At 46.5% G+C, this 26,751-nt stretch overlaps 1 protein-coding gene across 1 annotated transcript in view; it reads left to right on the top strand.

The window, feature by feature from the left end:
* The window catches only part of mapk8ip2 (mitogen-activated protein kinase 8 interacting protein 2), a 47,139-nt gene extending 28,596 nt beyond the window's left edge, over positions 1-18,543 (top strand). The window contains exons 4-12 of the mRNA XM_062981266.1: positions 8,486-8,624; positions 9,211-11,394; positions 12,593-12,668; positions 13,240-13,412; positions 13,524-13,633; positions 14,747-14,866; positions 15,038-15,108; positions 16,175-16,273; positions 17,026-18,543. Of these exons, the coding sequence (XP_062837336.1) occupies positions 8,486-8,624; positions 9,211-11,394; positions 12,593-12,668; positions 13,240-13,412; positions 13,524-13,633; positions 14,747-14,866; positions 15,038-15,108; positions 16,175-16,273; positions 17,026-17,098 (3,045 nt within the window). The 3' untranslated portion in view covers positions 17,099-18,543. The remainder of the gene's footprint in view (positions 1-8,485; positions 8,625-9,210; positions 11,395-12,592; positions 12,669-13,239; positions 13,413-13,523; positions 13,634-14,746; positions 14,867-15,037; positions 15,109-16,174; positions 16,274-17,025) is intronic.
* The last annotated feature ends 8,208 nt before the right edge of the window (positions 18,544-26,751 follow it).

The raw sequence follows: 26,751 nt of genomic DNA, 5'->3' as shown, positions 1-26,751 counted from the left end.
ATATATATGTACACAAATACATATACATAGAAACAGGCAGAAGTATGTATGTGTGTATATGTGTGTGTGTGTGCATACAAATATATATATACACACACATACACATGCATGCACATATATACATGCATACATATACATATAAACACATAAGCAGAAGTATGTATGTGTGGGGGTTGTACTTTATGAAAGGCCTTTTGTTTTCCCTACCAAACTACAAGTCCCAGAGTTCCATAGCATTGAGAAGTGTGGAACGGCATCAATTCTTCAGTGCGGATGCACCCTGGGCTTCCTTCCTTCCGTGTCCCCAAATCCTGAACGTGATGCTCCAGATGTTCCCCCCCTTCAATCTCATGTTATTTCATGTGCGGCTGGCTAATCCCCCTCTCTCTTCGGATTAACATTCCCCTTAATCCCACGAGCCATTAACCCTCTTTCCAAGGCTGCATTGAAGCGGGGGGGGGGGGGGGTCTTTCCCATGGGGGTCTGCCTCCCTTCCCAAATCTGCCCCCCTCCCCTTTCCTGATTAAACGTAACCAGAGTGAGACTAATGATTGCAAGGCAGGGGAAGGGGTTCGGGGCAAACTGGGGAGGTCCACCTGCGGAGCAAAAGCATTATTTACTGGATATTAAACTGAGCCTGGACTGGGGAGGGAGGGATTTCGCTGCAAATGAAAACTGTGTCAAGCAGAGAACAGGGGCTTTCATGGGGAGCAGCAGATGCAGGGAGTCCAGGAACGCATGGGGTGCACCATTGACCTCTAAATGAAGGCGGGCAAACTTGAGCCCTCTGGGTGTTTTGGACTCCAACTCCCACAATTCCTAACAGCCAGTGGGAGAGTGGGCCCTGGTCAAAGTGGGATGTTAGTGATTCCTCTTCTTCAGAAAGTATTCATGAGTCAGAGGGGCAGTCGGAATCTAAGGAGGAGATTTTGCAAGTACCCACATTTCAGGAAAGGTGAAAGGAAACAGAGCAGAGACATCGTTCAGCTAGAACAGCTGCCAGAAATGCAGCTGAGTAATTGGGAACTGCCCTAGCAGCTGTGGGGAAACTCAGGGCTATAAATCAGAAGCAGGTGCAGCCAGTTCTTGCTGCTAACAAACTGACTCTAATGCCTCAGCCTTCGCTCCCCTTGTGCCTGCTTCGAGTCTGCATCTGGGAAACTGCTCCTAAGGATTTATGGCTGTTTCTTTCTCTGAAGTAAAACTGCTACTTGATTTGGGAATTTATCAGAGACTAAGAACTGTGCTTGCCCTAAGACTTCTTTGCTTTCGTTTGCATTATTCCACTGAGTGTTCGTTATGTTTTGCTGAAGTAAAGCAGTTTTCATTTACTTACCACATTGTTTTAAGGCTGTTCTTGAAAGACAACACAGGACATGGGCCTTGGTCAAAAAAAGGTTGGGAACCACTGGTTTAGCCTATTGCACCACCGGGGCCCCTCAACTCACTCTCTCTCCAGTCACCATCTAGTTAGATAATCTATCTATCCATCTACCTACCTACCTATCTACTACTCTTATCTATAGTATTGATTTATCTATCTATGCACCCCTTCTCTCTCACACACACACAAACACATCTAGTTTAGTCTCTCATCTGTCCGTCTGTCCACCCTCTTCCATCTCTCTTGTCTCTCTCTCTTGTCCAGTCTCTATCTCCAGCGCCCGTCTGTCTGCCTGTCTATCTATCTATTTAGTTATCTGTTGATCTATCCAGCCTATCTATCCTCCCTATCTTTCAGTCATCACTCTCTGTCTCCAGTCTCCATCTACTTATCAATCTTATCTATCTATCTATCTATCTATCTATCTATCTATCTATCTATCTATCTATCTATCTATCTATCTATGCTATTGACTCTAGTATCTGTCTGTCTATCTGCCTGCCTATGCACCCTCTATCTCTTTATTATCTATCCATCTATCTTCTCTCTCCCCCCTTCCCTCTCTCTCTCATCTCCTTCTGTCCAGTCTCTATTTATCCCCAGTGTTTGTCTGTCTATCATCTGTCATGGATCTCTCTCTCTCTCTCTCTCTCTCTCTCTCTCTCTCTCTCTCTCTCTCTCTCTCTCTCTCTCTCTCTCCCATCTATCTCTCCATCATCTATATCCAATCTTTACCTATCTAATCCTTTATGTGTTTAATATTCCATCTTTCTCGGAGCTTGGGATGATATTTTTAAAAGTTGAAACACCATCTATCCTATTAAGATGGCCCTGAAGTTTAGACAGTATAAAATCATCTATAACAGTGGTTCCCAATCTTTTTTTGACCAGGGACCACTTTGACCAGGGATCATACTCCAACATTAGTACCAAAAGGGTTCCGAATCAGTTTTTGGTCAACTTTAGATTCAGTTTGGTTATTTGGGGTGCTGATTCAGAAAATGGCATTGGTTGGACCACGTCAGCTCTAGTTTCTGATACAGTACATATGCCATCCAGTAGTTGCCATCTGCTTGTCAAGAAATGGTTAAATTGAGACACATTCACCTTCTGTCTCAATTTACCTTCTTTTCCGGCGATCTAGCTACTTGCACAGTTGCACAGAAAATAAACTTCCCAGCTGTTGGCTGAAACCAGCGGCTCTTGTCTCTATTGAGGTTATATACACTATTTACATAGTCTTGCCAGAGCATAGCATTCAAGCACCCGACCTCGATAGTTCACTGCATGGGAAGCACACCTTCTTATCTCTGCTGTCGCCTCCCACATTCCACAGCAATGATGAATGTCCTGTTGCGGAAATTACTCACTGTTTCCCCCTAGCAATAAATCTCTGCTCTATGCAGTTAACTCTTACATCACTGGAATGCTGCATTACAGGCACACATAGTCAGTTTGCTTTAAACAATAAGTGAAATTTCACAACTACACAAAATCATACCTTAACACTGCTCACCCACAGAAAACCATACTTAATAACCTAGAGCTGATGTGGTCTATCCAAGGCAATTTTCTGAATCAGCACCCCAAATAACCCCAGGAACAGGCCTAAAAATAAAGATTGCCGGAGTGCCCCACTTCCAGGCGGCAGATGGAATGGCTCTGCTCAAGGTAAGGGAGGAGGAGGAGAAGCAGCAGTCAGGAGGCCTTTTGTGGGTAGTCTGCCTCTCCCCTCCCGACATCCCCGTTGCCTCGGCATGAGAAGAGGGTTTCATGAGACCAGACACTCTCGTTGCAACGTTGTAGTAGCAATGAGGCCGCGGACCATATTTTAGTTCTTGGGGACCACTAGTGTTCCATGGACCACAGGTTAGGAACCACTGATCTATAAGAACATAATGCAGCAAGAAATACTTGTTCCCATCATAAAGATTCCTTGTATCCTATTACGGATTGAATGCCATTTGAATCCAAACCTTTACTGCTCAATAGCGTTAATTCCTGCTACATCTTCTGTTATTGTTTCTAATTCTGGAATGTTATTTAATAGCTTTCAACCTCTTTATACAGTAAAGTCTCGCTTATCCACCATAAACGGGCCAGCATAACATTGGATAAGCGAAAATGTTGGATAATGAGGGATTAAGGAAAAGCCTATTAAACGTCAAATTATGTTATGATTTTACAAATTAAGCACCAAAACATCATGCTTTACAACAAATTGACAGAACAAGTAGTTCAATACACAGTAATGTTATGTAGTAATTACTGTATTTAGGAATTTAGTACCAAAACATCGCAATGTATTGAAAACATAGACTACAAAAACATTACAAGAAAATTGACTACAAATAAAGATAGAATAGCTTCCTAGAGAAACAGCTGTGGATCCAGGCAGGAGGCAGTCTGCGTTGGATAATACAGAATGTTGGATGAGTGAAGGTTGGATAAGTGAGACTCTACTGTATTAATATTCAGAAGTGTTTCTTAATAGCCTCCACTTTCCAAATTTGGTTTTTATTGTTTTAGTGCTTCTTGTTCAGTTGTGTTAGCTAAGAATGTCATTTAAGAGAGGAAAGTGGGATATTATTATTATTATTATTATTATCATTTTATGACATAGCAAACAAGATAGACATGCTGGATTTCATATCACAAAACCACAAGTCGAACGCTTCCCAAGTGTCTAGGACTGTGTGATGTATTTTCGGATGATGTGTGCAGATCCCAGCAGGGTGGCCTTTTGCAGTTGGCAGATCGTGATCCTGTCAATGTCTATTGTTTCCAAATGCCGGCTGAGATCTTTTGGCACGGCACCCAGTGTGCCCATCACCACCGGGACCACCTGCACTGGTTTCTGCCAGAGTCTTTGAAGTTCAATCTTGAGGTCCTGAAAGCGGCTGAGTTTTTCCTGTTGTTTTTCGTCAATGCGACTGTCACCTGGGATGGCGACATCAATGATCCAAACCTTGTTCTTTTCCACAACTGTGATGTCTGGTGTGTTGTGTTCCAGAACTTTGTCAGTCTGGATTCGGAAGTCCCACCGTATCTTTGCGTGCTCATTTTCCAATACTTTTGCAGGTTTGTGATCCCACCAGTTCTTGGCTGCTGGGAGGTGGTACTTGAGGCATAAGTTCCAATGGATCATTTGGGCCACACAGTTGTGCCTCTGTTTGTAGTCTGTCTGTGTGATTTTCTTACAGCAGCTGAGGATATGATCCATGGTTTCGTCGGTTTCCTTGCACAGTCTGCATTTTGGGTCATCAGCTGATTTTTCGATCTTGGCCTGAATGGCCTTTGTCCTGATGTCTTGTTCCTGGGCTGCAAGGATCAGGCCTTCTGTCTCCTTCTTCAGGGTCCCATTCGTGAGCCACAGCCAGGTCTTCTCCTTGTCAGCTTTTCCTTCAATTTTGTCAAGGAACTTTCCATGCAGTGTTTTGTTGTGCCAGCTGTCAGCTCTAGTTTGTAGTGCAGTTTTCTTGTACTGATTCTTTGTCTGCTGTGCTTTGAGGAGTTTCTGATTTTTGACTTCAATCAAAGCAGGTTCTTCACTTTGCTTTACATATTCTGCCAGGGCATGTTCTTCTTCTTCTTCTTCTTCTTCTTCTTCTTCTTCTTATTATTATTATTATTATTATTATATTAATGTAGTAGTAGTAGTAGCTGTTGTTGTTAGGAAGAACAAGTTTGTAGCTTCCTGCGTCTTCATTTTTCATTCTATAACTATTTATCAGCTTCCTGTTTGCATCTTTGTTTCTTTTTTAATTGTTTCATTAATGCCATTAATAACATTTCTACAATGCTTTTAATATCTTCACCTTCAGTCATGTTATTTAATAGCTTCTCCTTTATATATTGATTTTTTTCCAATTGCAATTGGGGGGGGGGGGGCGGGTGGAAGCACGGCAGGCCTTAAATGCCCCTTAATTAATCTATGCCCACATTGAATGTTTGGGCTGGTTGGCAGGTTAATTACAGGTTTTTTCCTCTTTATTTGTGTGTGTGTGTGTTTGTTTGTTTTTTTTAAAAAAAACTCAGTACAGTATTTAGAAAATATAAGCATCAACAAAAGGAAACCCGTAATTAAATCCTTTCTGACTAATCAACCGGTCCGTTTCCCCTTAATGCTCCGGCGGAATTGGAATCAGAAGCAAACGCTAAGAACAAAAGCTGCAAAAGGGGAAGCTTTGGATTAAAGGCTTGGAATAGCCTTAAACGGCACTTTTTTGCACCGAGAAAGGCTTGGGCTGCACCTGCACTAGTGATTTAACCCAGTTTGGCACCACTTGCACTGCCCTGTCTCAGGAATACGGCATCCCGGTGAGGCAAAGGCCACAGACCTTGTGAAACTACCAATCCCAGTATCCCATAACATTGAGCATTATCCCAGCATCCCATAGTATTGCGCTATGGCAACTCAAGTCAAGCTGCATTAAATCTGCAGCTACTGTAGACGCCATGGGCCCTCCATTAAAGTTCGCACCCAAACCCAGAGTGGATGCAGCATCCCATTGATATGAGATCCATCAAGCAGAAGTAACTATGCCAAGGCAGGTGCGCAGCATGTATTTTCATCTTATGCTTCTTTTAATATATATGCTTTAATGGTCTGTTTTCTTGAATTTATATAATTCACCTCACCTTGTGCCTTGAGTAGAGGCGGGCGACAAATTGTTGTTGTTGTTGTTATACTGTCAGGCCACTGCCTTGTAGGTGTCACAGCAAATGGCTGAAGTCAATAGAAGTGCATCTACACTGTGGAATGAATACAGCTTGACACCATATTAACTGTCTTGGCTCATATGGAATCCTGGAAGTTGAAGTTTTGCAAAGTCTTTCTTGAACCGTCTGTTGAATTGGGGGGGGGGGGGGGGGGTCAACCCATTAGTAAACCCATTGATTCAAGACGTCTGCAGTACTTGAGACTGAGTGCATTTCAACTGTAGAACAACAACAACAACAAAAACAACAACTGTGTTGTCGAAGGCAGGGGAAGGGGCTTATTATTATTATTATTATTATTATTATTATTATTATTATTATTAATATGAGTCTACACTGCCATATAATTCAGTTCAAATCAGATAATCTGGATTTTGTATGGCAATGTAGAAGGGGCCCAACACTGCTGCTTCGTCGAATCCTAGAGTTGGAAAGAACTTCTAAAGGCCATTTAGTCCATCCCACTTCTGCCAGGTATGTAGACACAAAGCCTTCCCGACAGAGGGCCATCCCACCTCTGCTCGAAAAACTTCCAGAGAAGGAAGACGGAGTAGGAGGGGACCCCCAAAGGCAGACTTCCAGCCGGCCTCAAACAAGCCGTAATAAAACCGCTGTTGAAGAAGCCATCACTTGACCCCACTAATTGGAATAACTTTTGGCCTGTTTCCAATCTCCCCTTTTTGGGCAAGGTCGTGGAACGCGTGGGTGCCTCGCAACTCCAGGGATTCTTGGAAGCAACTGATTATCTGGATCCGGCACAGTCTGGCTTCAGACCGGGGCATGGAACTGAGACGGCCTTGGTCTCCTTGGTGGATGATCTCCGCAGAGAGCTCGACAGGGGGAGTGTGTCCCTGCTGGTTCTCCTGGATCTCTCAGCGGCCTTCGATACCGTAGACCACGGTATCCTTCTGGGTCGCCTCGTGGGAATGGGCCTTGGGGGTACTGCATTGCAGTGGCTCCAGTCCTTCCTTGAGGACCGTACCCAGAAGGTGTTGATAGGGGACAGCTGTTCGGCTCCACAACCGTTGTCTTGTGGAGTCCCACAGGGTTCAGTACTGTCCCCTTTGTTGTTTAACATCTACATGAAGCCGCTGGGTGAGATCATCCGGAGTTTTGGAGTTCGGTGTCATCTGTACGCAGATGATGTCCAACTCTATCACTCCTTTTCTCCAGCTTCCAAGGAGGCCGTCCAGATCCTGAACCGGTGCCTGGCTGCTGTGTCGGACTGGATGAGGGCGAACAAATTGAAGTTGAATCCAGACAAGACAGAGGTCCTCCTGGTCAGTCGTAAGGCCGAACGGGGTATAGGGTTACAGCCTGTGCTGGACGGGGTCGCACTCCCCCTGAAGGCGCAGGTTCGCAGTTTGGGTGTCCTCCTGGACTCATTGCTGAGCCTGGAACCCCAGGTTTCGGCGGTGGCCAGGGGGGCCTTCGCACAACTCAAACTTGTGCGCCAACTGCGCCCGTACCTTGGGAAGCCTGACATGGCCACGGTGGTCCACGCTCTGGTTACATCTCGTTTGGACTATTGCAATGCGCTCTACGTGGGGTTGCCTTCAAAGACTGTTCGGAAGCTGGAACTAGTCCAACGTTCCGCAGCCAGGTTATTAACTGGAGCGCCGTACAGGGAGCATACAACTCCTCTGTTGAAGCAGCTCCACTGGCTGCCTGTTAGCTTCCGGGCACAATTTAAAGTGCTGGCTTTGGCCTACAAAACCTTAAACGGCTCTGGTCCAACTTACCTCTCTGAACGTATCTCCCCCTATGAGCCGCCCCGCAGATTAAGATCTTCCAGTGAGGCCCTGCTCTCGGTCCCGCCGCCGTCACAGGTGCATTTGGCTGGAACGAGGGACAGGGCTTTTTCGGTGGTGGCTCCGCGGCTGTGGAACTCCTTGCCAAGGGAGATTAGGGAAGCCCCCTCACTCATGTCTTTTAGGAAGCAGCTGAAGACCTGGATGTGGGACCAAGCTTTTGGCCCATCCTAAAATACGGTCGATATAATCTGATGTATTCGCTGGATTAATGTGTAATTGAATACAGACTGGCTCTGACTTTTGGCCCAATGCTACTGGCCCTGTTGTAATGGCCACACAGTCCTTTACTGTTTTAAATTGGGTATGATATTGGTTTTTGAGTGTGTTTTTACGATCGTTTGTTTTACTATATTTTGTATTATATGTGGCATTAATCTTGCCATTATGTAAGACCGCTCTGGGTCCCCCTGGGGGAGAAGAGCGGTATATAAATTAAATAAATAAATAAATAAATATAGTCCAACCACCCAAGCTGCCTCGATGCCTTGAAAACTGCCTCCTTACTGGAAGATGCCGCATCTCCTTTAACTGTCCTTGGCGTCCTTTCTCCTCCTTTTTCTTGCAGGACTCCCTGAACAACAACAGCGGCTGCAACCCGGCTCCTCCTCCTCCTCCTCTCCCTCCGCAGAGGGCCAGCTGGCAGGAGACCCTCCGCCATTCCTCCTCGTCTTCGTCCATCTCTTCGTCCTCTGCAAACCATGGGGGTGAGCTTCCCTCCTTTTGCTCCCCGGGGATGGTGCTTCTTGCTTCCACGCTCTCCACAGTTTGGGGGGTTTGTTGCCGTGCAAATGGCTATGGCTCTCCCCATAGAGATCTCTTTCCAGTGGGACAGATTGCATTAGGCACTTTCATTCCTTTCTGCACGCTGCTGGATGATTTTTATGGTGTTGTTTTAGTTAAATTAGCCTCCCTGCATAAGCGGCACCTAAATCTTCCTACTTGATAGATGCATCTATCTTTCAGGTTGCTTAGGTCAACAATGAGCTGGGCTATTTTTAACGGCCGAGTGCTGAATCCAGCGTGGGCTGGCTTCGAACTCGTGACCTCTTGATCAGTACTGATTTATTACCGCTGGCTACTAACCAGCTGCGCCACAGCCCGGCTTGTTGAAGACCAAAACACCTGGAGGGCCCAAGGTTACCCAGGCCTGTTATAAGACGTAATGGATATGGGGAAGGATGGGGATTTCATGCACTCCCTGCTTCAGGTCGTGCACACCAGGCCCCTTTCCAAGGGCCAAAGGTGAAGGGCAACCCAAGGTGTGACCATGCTCCCTTGGTCTCCTTGCAGGGCGCGCCTCCCCCTCGCACCCGTGTCTGCAGGATGGGCCCTGCCTGGACTCCCAGGGCAGCCAAGGCCAGCCGGGTTCGGGCCACGCTCCTTGCAAGGCTCGCTTCGACGCCGAGGGGAACAGCCCTCCTGCTCCACCAGCTGGGGAGGACTACAATATGAACATCGTCTCCCATTCTGGGCCCACAGAGTCCACCCCACAGGAGTCCCAGTCCCCCCACGCCAGCCCCCGCCAGTCACCAGCCACTGACGGCTACTGCACCAGGTTCCAGAGGGACACGGTGACGTGCAAGGAGAGGGAGAAAGGAGCCAGGAGCCCGGTTGCTTCTGCCATTTGGGATCCAGGGCACGGCCCCCCTGTTCCTCGCACAGACGGTGGCGGCACCCCGCTCCCCAAGGATGAGCCAACAAAGGGCCACCAAGATGCCCGATCTGGAGGTCATCCGACTGGAGGGGTGGCAAGAGATCCGCTCAGCTCCGATGGAGAGGTCAGCCCCAGGAGCCGAGGGCTGCCTTCTGCCTCTTCGGACACGACATCCCCATCTTCGGACCCTGGCATCGAGGCGGACCTCACCAGCCGGAACTCCAAGGCCTTCCCTCCATGCAACCGGCTTGGCGAGGACCTCAGCTCCCCGGGCTCCGACTCGGACGTGGAGGGTGAGATCGAGGCTGCTTTTGCCTGTGGTGGCAACCGCATGGCCAGCAACATGATCTCCAGCATCTCTGAGACGGAGCTGGACCTCAGCACTGATAGCAGCAGCAGCGGCCGTTCCTCACACCTGACCAACTCCATTGAAGAGGCCAGCTCCCCCGGGTCAGAGGGCGAGCTGGAGGGCGAGCTGGAGACCCAAGGTGTCCTGGGCCTGAAGGATGCCCTTCTGCTGGACGCCGGGCGCAAAGACCGGGAAGGCACTGAGCAGGCTGCTGACCAGATCATGGTCCGGAGGGACAGCCTGGCTGGGCTCAAGATCGAGGAGTTTGACGAGGACCCTTCTGCCCCTGTTGACCAGATCGACGTCTCCCCCTCAGCTCACCTGGAGTTGGAGATCAACCCCGACCACAGCCTGGAAAGCCTGAGGAGGTCCTTCTACCTGCCAGTGGGGCCAAAGCTCTTGCCAGAAGGAGATGAGGAGGATGAAGAAGAAGCAAATACTGAATATGATTCGGACTCGGACTCCGAGTCAGAGCCAGACCTGAGTGAGGACTCGGATTCACCGTGGCTCCTCAGCAACCTGGTTAACAAGATGATCTCGGAAGGCTCCTACCCTATCAAGTGTGCCGACGAATGCTTCCCTGTGACACACTCCATCGCTGACACCATCTCGCCTGCCTCTGACCTGGAGCCCGAGATCCCCACCGAGACCCTGGCGGAGAGCGAGCCCTGCCCGCAGAAGAGCATTGAGCTGGTGGACATGGAGACCCTCCGTTGTTCCCTCCAAGGCGCCGAAGAGGAGAAGGTCCCAGAGCCCAAGACGAGGGCCAACGCTGCCGAGAAGGAACCACTCTCCGGCGACCGACCCCCAGCCTATCTGTTCCTGAGCAACCCCACCAACGACACCATCACCCCCGTCTTCCCTGGGCGACCGCTCTCGGGCTGCTGCGCCAACACGGGCCGGAGGACTGGCCCCAGCAAGACAGAGGACTGTGAAGAAATTGGTGGGGACACCTTCTCCGGCCTCCTGAGTGACGGCGACCTGATTGATGATGTCCGATTAGAGCGTAACGAGGGTCTGGACGTCTCCACGGCCAGGACCAACCGCTGCTTCAGCTTGGCCTACTCCCCTGAGGAAGAGGAAGATGATGAGGTGCCTCACCTGGGCAGCCTGAAGGGCTCCCCATTCTCAGAGGGGCTGCCCCTGCCTCCACCCACTGTAGTTCTGGACGACTCCTTGGCCTACGACTCCATCAAGTACACCCTGGTCGTGGACGAGAACACCCAGCTGGAACTGGTCAGCCTCAAGCGCTGCACCTCCGTCCTGAGCGACGACGACAGCGAGCTGCTGAGGGCCTGCGAAGCCGGAGACCTGGAGGACGGGGCCAGTGACTTTGGGGAGGGGCTGGGGGTGGCCCCCGACGGCCGGGGATCCTCCTCTTCTTCCTCTGAAGATTCTTCCCCCGAGGCAGACCTCCACTTCTCCAAGAAGTTCCTCAACGTCTTTGTCAACAGCACATCCCGGTCCTCCAGTGAGTAGCCCCTTTTTTCACAACTTGCTACTAGTATTTCAAGGGTAGGGGTGGGTGCCGTTGATTCGACTCATTGATTACAAGGGCCCATGGATGAGGGGACTCAGGGTCTTCAAGGCTACACCCTTGCTCTATCGCTGCCCACCATTATTGATTGCTTCCTCTCCTGGGGTTGAGGGTCTCCATTGGCTCTTCGTCATGAGAAACCGCAGATCTGCGGCCCACCTCACCCCATTCCTGGAGTGTGATTGGCAAAACATGCCATGCTCCCCACGCCCCACATTGGGCATCTTCGGTCAGCTGCCTTGCTTTAAAATTAACACTTTGTACGGTGTTGATTATATTAACAGTCCAATCTCATGTTACTCTTTGTGTATTTTCAGTGTATGTGGGTTCTCCTTGTACAGCCCTCCACATCTACAGATTTGACTTTAGTGAATCTGATTTTTCACAAATTGATATGGCCTCCTTAGTTATCTCTAAGTCCTCCAGTAACACTTTGTGATCATTTAGCCAATGATCATAGTTATGCTGGAACTGGGGGTTGCCCATAATTGTGCTGAAAAGGGTAGAGATTCCTTTGGAGGTGTTCTCTTAAGGATCTGAGTCCTCTGGCACAACTCTGACCTAGAGGCATCTCTAACTTTTCCAGCACAGTTATGAACAACATACACGATTGATCCTTCTAGGTCAGTGGTTCTCAGCCTGTGGGTCCCCAGATGTTTTGGCCTTCAACTCCCAAAATTCCTAAGAGTTGGTAAACTGGCTGGGATTTCTGGAAGTTGTTGGCCAAAACACCTGGAGACCCACAGGCTGAGAACCACGGTTCTAGGTCCTCCAATGCGGCTCTTGTGATCAACTTCAACTAGAGGTTCTAGAGATTCCTAGAGTAGGGTTCCCTCCACCCCAGCAAATGTGGGAGCCGACTCAGCTTGTGGGTCTCTAGATGTTTTGGCCTTCAACTCCCAGAAATCTTAACAGCTGGTCAACTGGCTGGGATTTCTGGGAGTTGTTGACCAAAACACCTGGGGACCCACAGGTTGAGAACCAGTGTTCTAGGTCCTCCAATACGGCTCTGTGATCAACTTCAACTAGAGGTTGATCTCATCTTCTTCTCTAAGCAGCCTTGGTTTCAACTCTTGAGAAGGTGGGCGATCAATGGAGTAACCCTTTCTTTTGTTCTCTCCCCAAAAATTAGGTACAGAATCCTTCGGCCTCTTTTCTTGCATGGTGAATGGGGAGGAAAGGGAACAGACCCACCGAGCCGTTTTCAGGTGAGGAGGTTGAAGGTGGAGGTAGGGAAGCTTCAGCTGAACTGGCCTGGGAGCATCTCTTGTTCTGGATCTATTGAGATAAGCCATTGCCTGGGGATTGTCACCCGTTTCCCTGTCCCACCGGCCACACACCCCACAAGCAGCCACCCCAATACCTGTGTTTCTCTGCAATCCTTCCCAGAATGGTGACTTGAATCACTCCCTGCTGCCATTTTGAGAGGGACTGCAAGAAAAACAGGGATGTTTCAGGGTTCTGTTTTTACCCCAGTCAGCTCTTTGCTCCCAAATAACTTTGGGGACAAAGGCTGACTGGAAAACATGACACATTGCAAATGAAATTAAGTCACCTCAAATGGTAATTTAATTAAACATATTTGTATGTGAATTGTGTGTAGCCCCTTCTCCTTTTACATCAAAAGGTGGAGTCTCCTGCTCTGGAAGCTTTTAAACTGAGGCCGGGTGGATGACTTTTAAACTGAGGCCGGATGGATGAGGGCTTGGAGAAAGGGATTGGACTTGACGGCCTTTGGAATTCCCTCCAACTCTTGAGATTCTTCTCCGATTATTCCAGGTTCATCCCTCGCCACGAAGATGAGCTGGAGCTGGATGTGGACGATCCCATCCTGGTGGAGCTGGAGGAGGACGACTACTGGTACCGGGGTTACAACATGCGCACCGGGGAGCGCGGCATCTTCCCGGCCTTCTATGCACACGAGGTGGTCAGCCCGGCCAAGGAGGTCACAGGTACAGACAGAAGAGGAATGGGGTCGGGCAACGGATGCAGCGGAAGCAGGAAGGACCCCAGCATCCTGTGAGGCCTTCCCTCCATCCCTGTGACCTTATGATTCTTTCCAGGCCTGAAGAGGAATCCGTGCTGGATGGAGCGCTTCAACGTCCAGTTCCTGGGCTCCGTGGAGGTCCCTTACCATCAGGGCAACGGCATCTTGTGCGCAGCCATGCAGAAGGTGAGCTACAGCCTCCTTTGGGAGCTTCTTCCACCCTGGGGCTGATCCAAGGATGCTTTCAAAAGGGGGTGGCTGTCCCATAGTGTGCTGTGCTGGCGCTACCCATGACCCACAGTTTGGATAGATCTGCTTTGGGTACGGCCCTTTGCTTAGTACTTGGAAAATTACTTCTCACTGAGCATAGGGAACCTTCTCTGCAGGTTTTTAAGCAGAGGCTGAATGGTGTTAGGGATTCCTCTTCTTCAGAAGACGAAGGAGAGCAGGAAAGTGTTCATGAGTCAGAGGGGCAGTTGGAATCTGAGAAGGAAATTTTGCAAGTACCCACATTTCAAGAGAGGCGAAAGGAAACAGCCGAGATGTCGTTCAGCTAGAACAGCTGCCAGAAATGCAGCTGAGTAATTGGAAACCTCCCTAGCAGCTGGGAACTCAGGGCTATAAATTAGAAGCAGGTGCAGCCAGCTTTTGCTGCTAACAAACTGACTCTAATGCCTAAGGCTTCGCTCCCCTTGTGCCTGCTTCGAGTCTGCATCTGGGAAACTGCTCCTAAGGATTTATGGCTGTTTCTTTGTCTGAAGTAAGACTGCTACTTGATTTGGGAATTTATCAGAGAACTGTGTTTGCCCTAAGACTTCCTTGCTTTCTTTTGCATTATACAATTGTGTGTGCTGTTCTTTATGTTTTGCTGAAGTAAAGCGGTTTTCACTTACTTACCACATTGTTTTAAGGCTGTTCTTGAAAGACAAAACAGGAGAAATGGCCATATGTCGTAGGTGCTTTGAATGTGTCTTCCAGCATAACAAGTGAATTGACTCGATGGCCTTCAGGGCTCTTCCAACTCTAGGATCCTATAGTGACTTTCCTTTCCTGTTTGGCAGAACGAAGTTGGACTGGATGGATCTTGGGGTCTCTTCCAACACTAGGATTCTATGAAATACTTAGAATGTTCCAGATATTGTATTCCAAAAAAGCGATTCTGCCCAGTTCCTTGAAGTCCAATGCAAGCCTTTATATTAGTTCTGTTGGGAGCAATATCCTCTTCTCCACAAAAGCCCCCCTCCGCCCCTGAATTCTGCTGACCTCTGTTGCCCACTCCATGCCTTCTGTTGCTTGCAGATTGCTACCACACGTAAGCTAACGGTCCACCTCCGGCCCCCGGCCACCTGTGACCTGGAGATCAGTTTGCAGGGCATCAAGCTTGTCCTGACAGTGAACGAATACAGCCGGGATGAAGAGGTGAGGGGCTTATGGGGAGGGCAGGGGGTAGTTAGGGCAGTTGGAAAGGCCTCAGAGATATCTCTTCTGCTTGTTCAGACAGGAGATAGCATTGCTGGGGATGATGGGATTGGGGAGGCGAGAGGGGCCTGCACGGGTCACAAGCGTTGACTCTCCTGCTTCTCTTTCCAGTTTGACCGCTGCAGCCATTTCTTCCAGATGAAGAACATCTCCTTCTGCGGCTGCCATCCCCGGAACAGCTGGTAAGCAGGCCCCATGCATTCATTCCGCAATGCAGTTGCACCCTAGGTCTTGCTACAGTTCTGGAGCAATTGAACGAAACAAGGCCCTTCTTCCAAAATCAAGAGGAATTGACTTAGTCACTATCCTGTTATGTCCATAAAAGGCTTGAAAACTACCTGGGGCGGGAGTTCACTTTTTAGATGTAGTGCATGGAGCTACTGCATAGCTCTTTATGCACCAGTCATATGCGTGAATAACCTTGAGGTGTGTCGCCAGCCCTTTTCCAGCTGATGTTCCCACATTGGCCTTCCAGTTGTCTCTCCAGTAGAACCATAGGGCAGCTCCATCTCAGTTGCTGGCCCACAGGAACACACTGCCTCTTGAACTGGAAATCATATGTGACCCTCCCATAAAACAGAGGGCCATGATCCTTATCAGTCAGACATACAGCTGGGTTTGGATCAGGGTCTGGGTCAAGGTCTAGGTATGGGTCAGGGTAAGTCTGTCTTAGGTTCTGGGTCAGGGTCTGGATCAGGGTCAGGGTTAGTCTGGATCAGGTTCTGGGTTAGGGTCTGGCTCAGGGACATGGCCAGAATATGGATCAGGGTCTGGGTCTAGGTCTGGATGAGGGGTCTGGATCAGGATCAGAGTCTAGATCAGGATGTGGATGTGGATCTGGATCAGGGTTACAGCCTGGATCTGGGTTAGGGTCTGGGCCAGGGTCAGAGTCTGGTTAGGATCAGGTCTGGATCAGGACCAGAGTCTAAGTTAGGGCCTGAATCAAGTTCATGGTCTGGATCAGTATTAGGATCAGCATTTGGGTCAGGATCTGTTAGTGTCTGGATCAGGATCAGGGTTTGAATCAGAGTCTGGGTAAGGGTTAGAGTCTGGATCAGGATCGGGGTCTGGATCAGGGTCAGAGTCAGAGTCTAGATTAGGGCCAGGGTCTCAGTCAGGGTCTTGATCAGGGCCAGGGCCAGTGTCTGGGCCTGGATCAGAGTCTGGGTCAAGGTCTGGCAGTAGAGCAGTCAGAGAGTGTGGCACCTCTGTGCCCCCATTGTAACTACTGACCCCCTTCCCTTGCAGCTACTTTGGTTTCATCACCAAGCACCCCGTGCTGAGCCGCTTTGCCTGCCATGTCTTCGTTTCCCAGGAGTCCATGCGGCATGTTGCAGAGTGTGTTGGGTGAGTCATTTGAGGCGGTGTCCACGTTGGGGAGATAATAGTGCAGGACACTTCTTGCTATGATTGCTGTGAGCGTTTATCCTGGAGAAGAGAAGGGGACATGACAGCCATGCTTAGATATTTGGAAGGCTATCCCACCCAGGAGGAGGAGGAGGAGGAGGAGGAGGAGGAGGAGGAGGAGGAGGAGGAGGAAGAGAAAGGCTTGTTTTCTGTTGCTCTAAAGACCAGGACTTGAGGGAGCCATGGATTCAAAGGGCAGGAAGAGAGACCCCACTTAAACATTTGGAAGCAGTCTGGAACACCCCCTTGCTGTCCTTCTGGCAGGAGGCTGAAACCTTTCTTTTCAGGCAGGCTTTCAAAGAAGAAAGTTTTAAAGATCAAGCAAGAAAGTGCTATGTTCACTATGTATTTCTATATTTCTATAAGTATTTGTATATTTTATTCTATTTCGGTGTTTATATGCATTAGATTTTAATTTAAATATTGTTATAGTATTGGCAGAGGAAAAGTCTCCCTTGGGAGATAAAAAGTGGGGTATAAATAACAACAACTACTTTCTGACAGAGATATTTGATTGTGGAATATGAACTGCCTGGGAGTCTGGTGAAGTTTCCTTCCCTGGGTCATTTTAAGTAGAGGCTGGATGTCCATTTGCCTGGAGTGCTTTGATTGTGCCTTCCCGCGTAGTAAGGGGATGGACTGGATGGGCACCGGGGATTCTTTGCTGACCTTTCCCTTCCTTTCCCTTGCAGCCGCGCCTTTCAGGAATATTACCAAGAGCACCTGGAGTTTGCTTGCCCCACAGAAGACATTTACCTGGAGTAGGAGGGAGTGAGCTGCCGTGCCTCCTGCTTCCGCAACCCGTCCAGAGACTCTGAACCCCCCCATGCCCTTGCCAGGCTCACCACTACACCATGCCGCCGTCCTGACCCCGATCCCTGCCACGGAAGGCACCCTGGACGGAGAGGGAGAAGGGGCAGAGCCGCTGGGCCCCTGACAGTGCAATTGCCCCTTTGTCCCCTCCCCGCCTCCTCCTCCCCATCTCTCTCCCTTTCCCCATTTCCCCACTTTGGCCAGAAGAGGAGGAGGAGGCAGCAGCGATATTCCTGTTGGGAGGCCTTTCCTTTTAGAAGCGCATGAGCAGGAGGAGACCCATGAGCGGGGCAGGGGGGTGGGTGTCCCAGAGAAATAGCAGGGGATCTATAGAAAGAGGGTCCAGGGAGTTTGCTGCTTTTCCGGAGAGCTCCAGCCTTTGCATGGCGTCCCTTCTTGGGGCTGGGAGGAAGGCTTGGGGCATGATGATGAAGGTCTGTCTGGTCCCCTCTTCTGGAAAGATCCTCTTGCAAATGGGGGGGGAGCAACAACACCCATCCCCCCACCCCATTGCACCCCTTCCTTGGGGTATTGAGAGGCACGGCCACACCAGGCTTTGGGTTCTGTGCCCGTCCCTGCCTTTGGTATCATCACACTGATACCCTGCAGTGCAAGTTGTAATGCAACGTGATACCTTGCAGGGCAGGTTGCTGACCCATGGGGGAGCAGGGTGTTTGTGTCTCTTTGCATTTCTCCCTTTCTCTCTCTGTATACACACACACATAGACACACACAGACACACAGTGGCTTCCCTCCCTGCAGTTCCATGCCTTGCTGGGGTTTAGGGGAGGGAAGGAGGCGGTCCGAGTCAGGACCCTGCATGCTGCATGGGGGCAGAGGGCCTGTTCGTCTTTCTTTCTGGGGAGGATGGGGAAGGCAAAGGGGGGGGGGGTCCCTTTCTCCTCTGCTGTATAGGTTTTTGGGAGGGTGGGGGGGTCTCTTCTGCCCAGCAACCGTGGGTCACTCTCATCCTATCGCACCCTCGTGTCTGAACCTGCGGTGGCACCAGAGAGAGCCGCCCACATCCTTTGTGAACCGAAGGCAAACCTGGAGACACTGGCCTGGCTCGGGCTTCCTGTCCTCCTGGTCGGCTCCCCCTTCTTCCCCATGTCTCCCTCTCTCCTCCATCTTCCCCTCGCCCCCCCATCCCCACCCCATAAGCCCCATTGCTGTGCCTGGTGAACCCCTTTGCTTGCCTGTCTCCACTCAGTACTAGCTGACCGAATAGCGACGCTCACTGCTGTCCGTGTTATGTAAAACGACGATATTTATCCCTAACGTCCGAAACCAAGCGGAGCAGTGACCTGTACAAACCCTGGGCTCAAAAGGCCCCCTCCCTTCTCACTGCCTTGTCATGGAGTTGGTCTTTCAATAAATAATATACGCTTGGTGTCACAGCCGCGTGGGGTATCCCTGGGCCTTGTTTGTACATTGGGGTGCGTTGCATTGGTCCAGCTCAAGGTTTCCTTTTCAAAAAGGCCTTGGGAACATAGGTGTTATGAATAACTTTTCAATAACTGTAAAGCATAGGTTCCTTTTATTGCAGTTTTCCAGTATGAGAAAGGATATCAGAACTTTTACACAAAGAACGACTTTGGACATACAGACATACAGATACTACACTGAATCCACTGTCGCACCTTAGCTTCATCTTGCTAAACACACCAGGCCACACACAGAAAGTAGTCTTTTGTAGTTTATTTAGAAAATAGACAAAAGATAGATCATAAAAAGGTAAAAGTTTAGTTCCAAAAGATAGGTACAAAACAAGGCTGTAAGCAAGAAGTCCATAGAAACACAGAGTATGAAACAAGGTCCTTTTCATAGAAGCCAAAAGTCCCAGCAAACAATATATCCACGTGATAATACAGGTAAGCAAACTTGGTACAGGAAAGCAGACTTGCTTCTTGATCAAGCAGCGAAGTTGCATTGACAGATATCTCCCTTTCAGCAGACTGTTTTAAAAGCATGACATAAAGGCATTCCTTTGCCCTTTGACCTCCCATTTATTAGCTATTCAAAGACTTCTCCGCAACCCTCTAAATTCCAGTCTCGTAGCCCGATCGAGATCCTCAGAGTCAAGGCCACTGAGCTCGTTAGTGTTATCAGGCGGAGGCAAAGAGCTACCCTCCGTTTCTGCTTCCTGCACCTGAATTCCGTCAACAGAAACAACATCACCATTTCTTCCCATGGGAACAACTCCCTGCTCTTCATTTCCCACAGCATCAGAGTCATCTTCAAATTCATCCTGAATCTGCTGAATCCCATCATTATGCACATATAACCCAGAATCCTCATCAGAATCACACGAAGGCACATCAGAATCACACAAAGGCAAAGGCTGAGTCACAACATCCACAAACAACCTATAGTTACATTGGCTAACAAACAAAGGGGATTCCATTTTTACTCAGCATTCACATTACACATCCTCATTCATACATCATCATTTCTCCTTCTGTCATCTCATGGAGAACACCTCTTAGGCCAGATTGCTTCCCTGCAAATCTGCTGCTTTTCCAGTACTTCCAATACTTCCAAAATGCATCTTCCTTCCCTAAGAGCAATGTCAAGGATCAGATCTCTGTTTTCCCTACAGCAGAAACCGACTCCCTGCAAATGTATGACTCCAAAATCACACTCCTTTCTCTTCCCTTGAGAAAAGGATGCAAGTGACCAGACTGCGTTCCATTGCAGATCTGCCACTCCCAAATACATACACCATTTTTCTCTCCTTTCCAAGGAGAAGTGCTTGGCGGGTGGCCCAGACACTTTCAGTCTGACACAATTTTGGAATATTATAAGGTCTCATATATAGCAATAGTTTTTGTTGATGTTGTCCCAAAGTTGCAAATGAATGATAGATGTTTTTCCAGCCTGAAACATCCTGACTTTCCCAGTTCCGGGCAGATGTTGACTCTCTTTAATTGGTGTTGGCAAACATAAGGAGCCCTGTGTTGACTTCCTTCTTAACGTAAGGAACCTTGTAAACATTTCCTTAACCTAAAGAGCCGTTGTCTCTGATATGTAAACACGTTTTTCCCCAAAAGTTCAACAGTTAATCATTGCCACAGTTCCCATCAGCAACTTTTAATTATAGTCCATGAATTCTTCACCTCCTCCTTATAGTTTTCAATCTTAGGATGGCATCTCTAGACTATATACGAGAGCTATCCAGAAAGTAGATTACATTTTGGAATTAAAAATGAACAACGTATAAGAGAAAACATTTACCATATGCAGTTGAAAGCCACACCCAAATAACACTTCTCAACATAGTTGCCATTCAAATCTAGGCACTTATCATAGTGATGAATGAGCTTGGAAACTCTTTCCCCACCAAACTCTGCCGCTTGCGTTCTCAACCAGCCAGTCACCCCTTCCTGCAGCTGTGCATCATCGGCAAAACGCTGTGTTGAGGATGCAAGCGGCAGAGTTTGGTGGGGAAGGAGTTTCCAAGCTCATTCTTCACTATGATAAGTGCCTAGATTTGAATGGTGACTATGTTGAGAAGTGGTATTTGGGTGTGGCTTTCAACTACATGTGATAAATGTTTTCTCCTATACTTTGTTCATTTTTAATTCCAAAACATTATCTGCTTTATGGATAACCCTTGTAGATCCGAACCATACATCTTTCATAAAATTCCATTCAAACCATACATCATATTTCATGACACAGGTAGTCCCCAAGTTGCAAAGATCTGATTTACAAATGACTCCTAGTTAAGAACAGGGCTGAGACAACAGGAAGTGAGAGGCATCTCCCCCTCAGAAGGAAAGTCCACTCCAGGAAGTGTCATTATCCAGGGGTAAATGTGTCTCCACTGAAGCTTTATCACCAATCCTTGTTACCACAACAAACCAAGTTTTTCAAAATCTACTTCTTACAGGGACAGAATGTGAGGGGGAATCTTCTGAACAGGGGCACAGGCAGCAAAGGAAACTCCACAGGGGTATTCACCTTTCCCTATGCAATCCAAATCTAAACAATATATATATATATAGCTGGAGTTGCCCTTAAAAATGTATCTGTTCTGACTTACATACAAAATTCAACTTGAAAACAAACCTGCAGAACCCCTCTTGTTTGTAACTTGGGGGCTGCCTGTATCCCTGGACTGCAACTCCCATCATTCCTGATCATAATAATAAAACTTTATTTATATCCCACCCTAGCTCCCCATGGGGACTCGTTGCCTATACTGGTCAGAGCGATTGGTGTTGCAGTCCGAAAATATCTGGAGCAGGACATTTAGCATCAGCAACAGTTGTTCAAAACCTTACACTCCTTTGTTGAGTAAAGTATAAAAAATGAATAATACATACTAAAAATACAAGAAAATCTCAAAATAGGTAAGAAATACTACAAAGAAGACAAAGAAGGGGATGACTTCCAACCAGGATCTATACAAGGGGGATCCATCCAGTACGTTCTCAAAATATGGGAAGATGTCTATGGAAGAATATGGTCCTTTGGAAATGTGAAGCAAAAAATAAGCATTGAGGGAAAACAACACTGGGTGCATCCATATTGCAGAATGAATGAAGTTCAACAGCACTTTTGACCCCAGTGAGTCAACGGTATTGAATCCTGTGAGTTGTAGCATTGAGTTACTACAGTAGTGTCTAACCCAGGCATGGGCCAACTTCAGCCCTCCCTCCAGGTGTTTTGGACTTCAACTCCCACAATTCCTAACAGCCTACCGGCTGTTAGGAATTGTGGGAGCTGAAGTCCAAAACACCTGGAGGGAGGGCTGAAGTTGGCCCATGCCTGGTCTAACCTCATTCTACAGCACTGATGCACCCACTGAAGGGCTTAAAGGTACCAGACCCTGTCTGATACTTGAAGCTAAGCAGGATCAGCCCTGGTTATGACTTGGGTGGGAGATCGGCAACAAATCCCAATGCTGTAAGCTCTATTTCAGGGGAAGGGACTGGCCAAACACCAGACTCTTCCTTTCCTGAGAAAACCCTATCCTTTAATCAGATTGCACAGGTACACAGGTGAAATCAAGACATATATTCAAGATCTGGCCTTGGTGCCTTTCCCCCAAATGCTAGGCTAGAGCTTCCAATGTATGCTGAAAGAGGCCTTTTTGGACTGCTGCTCCCAGAATTCCCCCAGCCTTTTATTTCCAGGTGTTACTGACAACCATCATCGAATTTTTTCTAAATCCTTATACCAAATAATGACACGAACCAACTGAAGGCACCCCATTGAATGATTTAAAAGCTTCAAGCTACGAATAGGGTCATGAATAATGAAGCATTGTGGTCCTGAAGGGGCAAGGTTGTAAAAGATGTAAAAAAAAATACTCCTCTTAATCCAAAGTCAAAAGCAGGAGGCCCCTTTTCTGTGAAGAGGACGAGGAAAAACACCACAAAAGTTGGATCTTCAAACTGCAAAAGAACTATTTATTGCGTGGCCATAGCAATGTGACAAATACATGCATACATGCAATCAAAGGATTTGTCTGAATTTCCAAAATGGCTGCAAGGGTTTTATCACCTCCACAGAAATTAGCAAGCATATCCTTATTGGCTTACAAAGATTATTTACCCCATTTGTCTAATGTTGTCTACATCACAAGCATCTTAACCATCATGCAATCCCATTGGTTTTCTATGCTGTAACAACATGTGATTCTTTAGACAATGGTGCTTTCATGTTACTGACCCTGACTTGTTGCAAGTATAAGCTTGAAATCGTATGGGAACCGGTTCTGACTTGATGTATTGTTATTATTTGAAAGTAACTTCTTTTCTCTGGAACAACTCTTTCCCCAAACATCAGCATTTTCTCTCAAGCGCAGGCCTTCCTCAAACATAGGTCTTTTGCAACTTAGGTCAATCAAAACATATGGGACTTATAGTCATTACAAGTATCTTTGAAAATTCTTTTTAAACCCACGTCTCCCTCAGTCCCACTTCCTACATTGCCTTTCTCTGTTTCCTTTGAGGCATGCATGCTGCTAGTCCACAGTGAGGAGGAGGTCAATCTCCATAACTCTGCAATACAGCATTTCAAAATTATTATTATTATTATTATTATTATTATTATTATTTTATAATATAGATCACTTCTTCCCTCTGCTAGGAATAGGCAGAACGTATGGAATAAACGGCTTGTTTCCATGTAATTTTGTGAGGCCTAGAAGCTTCTTTCTTCTGAAGAATGGCAGCCATTTAGGAAACATCTGTATGAGGGAACACCTCTGCTTGATGGGAATATCAGGATAAATTGAGCATTATTATTATTATTATTATTATTATTATTATTATTATTATTATTATTAATTGGTAATATAGATCACTTCTTACCTCTGCTAGGAATAGGCAGAACTTCTTATGGAATAAATGGCATGTTTCCATATACAGTAGAGTCTCACTTATCCAACATAAACGGGCCGGCAGAACGTTGGATATGCGAATATGTTGGATAATAAGGAGGGATTAAGGAAAAGCCTATTACACATCAAATTAGGTTATGATTTTACAAATTAAGCACCAAAACATCATGTTTTACAACAAATTTGACAGAAAAAGTAGTTCAATATGCAGTAATGCTATGTAGTAATTACTGTATTTACGAATTTAGCACCAAAATATCACAATGTATTGAAAACATTGAATACAAAAATGCGTTGGATAATCCAGAACGTTGGATAAGCGAGACTCTACTGTCATTTTGTGAGGCCTAGAAGCTTCTTTCTTCTGAAGAATGGCAGCCATTTAGGAAACATCTGTATGAGGGAACACCTCTGTTTGATGGGAATATCAGGATAAATTGAGCATTATTATTATTATTATTAATTGGTAATATAGATCACTTCTTACTTCTGCTAGGAATAGGCAGAACTTCTTATGGAATAAATGGCATGTTTCCATATACAGTAGAGTCTCACTTATCCAACATAAACGGGCCGGCAGAACGTTGGATATGCGAATATGTTGGATAATAAGGAGGGATTAAGGAAAAGCCTATTACACATCAAATTAGGTTATGATTTTACAAATTAAGCACCAAAACATCATGTTTTACAACAAATTTGACAGAAAAAGTAGTTCAATATGCAGTAATGCTATGTAGTAATTACTGTATTTACGAATTTAGCACCAAAATATCACAATGTATTGAAAACATTGAATACAAAAATGCGTTGGATAATCCAGAACATTGGATAAGCGAGTGTTGGATAAGTGAGACTCTACTGTAATTTTGTGAGGCCTAGAGGCTTCTTTCTTCTGAAGAATGGCAGCCATTTTGGAAACATCTGTATGAGGGAACACCTCTTTTTGATGGGAATATCAGGATAAATTGAGCATCATCATCGTCATTATTAATAATAATAATAATAATTGGTAATATAGATCACTTCTTACCTCTGCTAGGAATAGGCAGAACGTCTTATGGAATTAATGGCTTGTTTCCATATAATTTTGTGAGGCCTAGAGGCTTCTTTCTCCTGACAAATGGCGGCCATTTTGTCCCTGCTGCCAAGCCATTCTTCTTCCTATGCTGGGAAGAGGGAACAAAATGGCCTCCTCAACGGCTGCCTCCCCAAGAGGATCATGGGAATGGTAGTTTAATCGCCTTGCCACTGGCCTTCTCATGTATTGGCCCAGCCTTGTTGCAGACTACAATTCCCAGCAGCCCTCAATGGCTAGGAAAGAGGCGGCAGCCATTAATTCTCCTCAGGATTGCCTTAGGGAGACTCAAAGTGTCTCACTATTAGAGAACAATGGCAGAAGATGTAAGGTGCTTAAAATGCTCCTATTCTTTAACCACTTTTGTCCCCTTCCCCATTCCTCATATATTTTGCAATACAAATTTTATGGAATAATAGTAATAATAGTAGTAGTAGTAGATGTGTGTGTGTGTGGATGCACACACACCACACAGGTGTATTTTGGGGTGCAGGAAATGACTCAAAGTGATCCAGAACAGAAAGTTTGCTGTGGTTTTTAGTTTGAATATGTATTTATTGATTTTAACTGAATTTTTAAATCTGTTTTAATGTGTATATATGTGTAGATTTTGAATTGTACTGAAATGCTTTTAATGTAATCCACTTTGAGTCTCCCTGTGAAGAGAAAAAATGGGGTATAAACAAACATAATAAATATAATAACAATAATTGGGTTGTTGTGCATTTTCCGGGCTATATGGCCATATTCCAGAAGCATTTTCTCCTGACGTTTCGTCCACATATATGGCTGGCATCCTCAGAGGAAAACTGTATTTAGTGGTCCCTATGTAGACTTGTCCACAGCTGCATGGTACAGTAAAGTCTAACTTATCCAAGCCTTGCGTATCCAAGTTTCTGGATTATCCAAGCCATTTTTGTAGTCAATTTTTTCAATATATCGTGATATTTTGGTGCTAAATTCATAAATACAATAATCACAACATTATATTACTGGGTATTGAACTGCTTTTTCTGTCAAATTTGTTGTAAAACATGATGTTTTGGTGCTTAATTTGTAAAATCAACCTAATTTGATGTTTAATAGGCTTTTCCTTAATCCCTCCTTATTATCCAAAATATTCACTTATCCAAGCTTCTGCTGGCCCGTTTAGCTTGGATAAGTAAGACTCTACTGTATATGGTAGACTCATGCAGAGGTGAGAGGATTCCTCTGAAAGTTGCATTTGTTGGGAACAAAGGATTCCCCCAGGCAGGAATGAGGCTTGCAAGGCCATTAATGCTAATCAAGGTGATTAATTACAACACTCATATTGGCCTCCAACAGACAAGAGTTCTCCTGCCCACAAATATATAAACCTCCCTTGCTTAGTTTTCCAATATACCTTACAACCTCTGAGGATGCCTGCCATAAATGTGGACAAAACGTCAGGAGAGCATGCTCTGGAACATGGCCATACAGCCCGGAAAATGCACAACAACACAGTGATTCCGGCCATGAAAGCCTTCGACAGCACAATAATAATAATACAGTAGAGTCTCACTTATCCAAGCTAAATGGGCTGGCAGAAGCTTGGATAAGCGAATATCTTGGATAAGAAGGAGGGATTAAGGAAAAGCCTATTAAACATCAAATTAGGTTATGATTTTACAAATTAAACACCAAAACATTATGTTTAACAACAAATTTGACAGAAAAAGTAGTTCAATACGCAGTAATGTTATGTTGTAATTACTGTATTTATGAATTTAGCACCAAAATATCATGATATATTGAAAACATTGACTACAAAAATGGCTTGGATAATCCAGAAGCTTGGATAAGCGAGACTTTAATGTAATAACAGTCTGTTGAATGGCTTCAGGAAAGATGAGGCGCATATGGCTGTCCATTGAGTAGGAAAAGATGGGAGAAATTGTTACCCTTTTTTGGGTCAGCAGAATCCCATAACCAGAGTGATCGCTGACTCAAGCCATTTTAGGGACACAGAGACTTTCAGTCCCCAAAATGTAATGTTTCCAGGCTTTCTCTCTCTGCGATTGTGTTGGTAGTGGTTTGCTTAGTCTTCACTTATTTAGATGACTTTATGTCACTTGTAGTCGGTCGACCTAAACACCTACCTCAAGGATCCCATTCCCTCCAATACGTTACCAATGGAAACTGGGGGCCTTGAGA

The sequence above is a fragment of the Anolis carolinensis genome, chromosome 5 (assembly GCF_035594765.1).
Source record: "Anolis carolinensis isolate JA03-04 chromosome 5, rAnoCar3.1.pri, whole genome shotgun sequence".
Lineage (NCBI taxonomy): Eukaryota > Metazoa > Chordata > Lepidosauria > Squamata > Dactyloidae > Anolis > Anolis carolinensis.
Note: the sequence above shows the minus strand (reverse complement) of the source record. Positions and strands in the feature narration are given on the sequence as shown.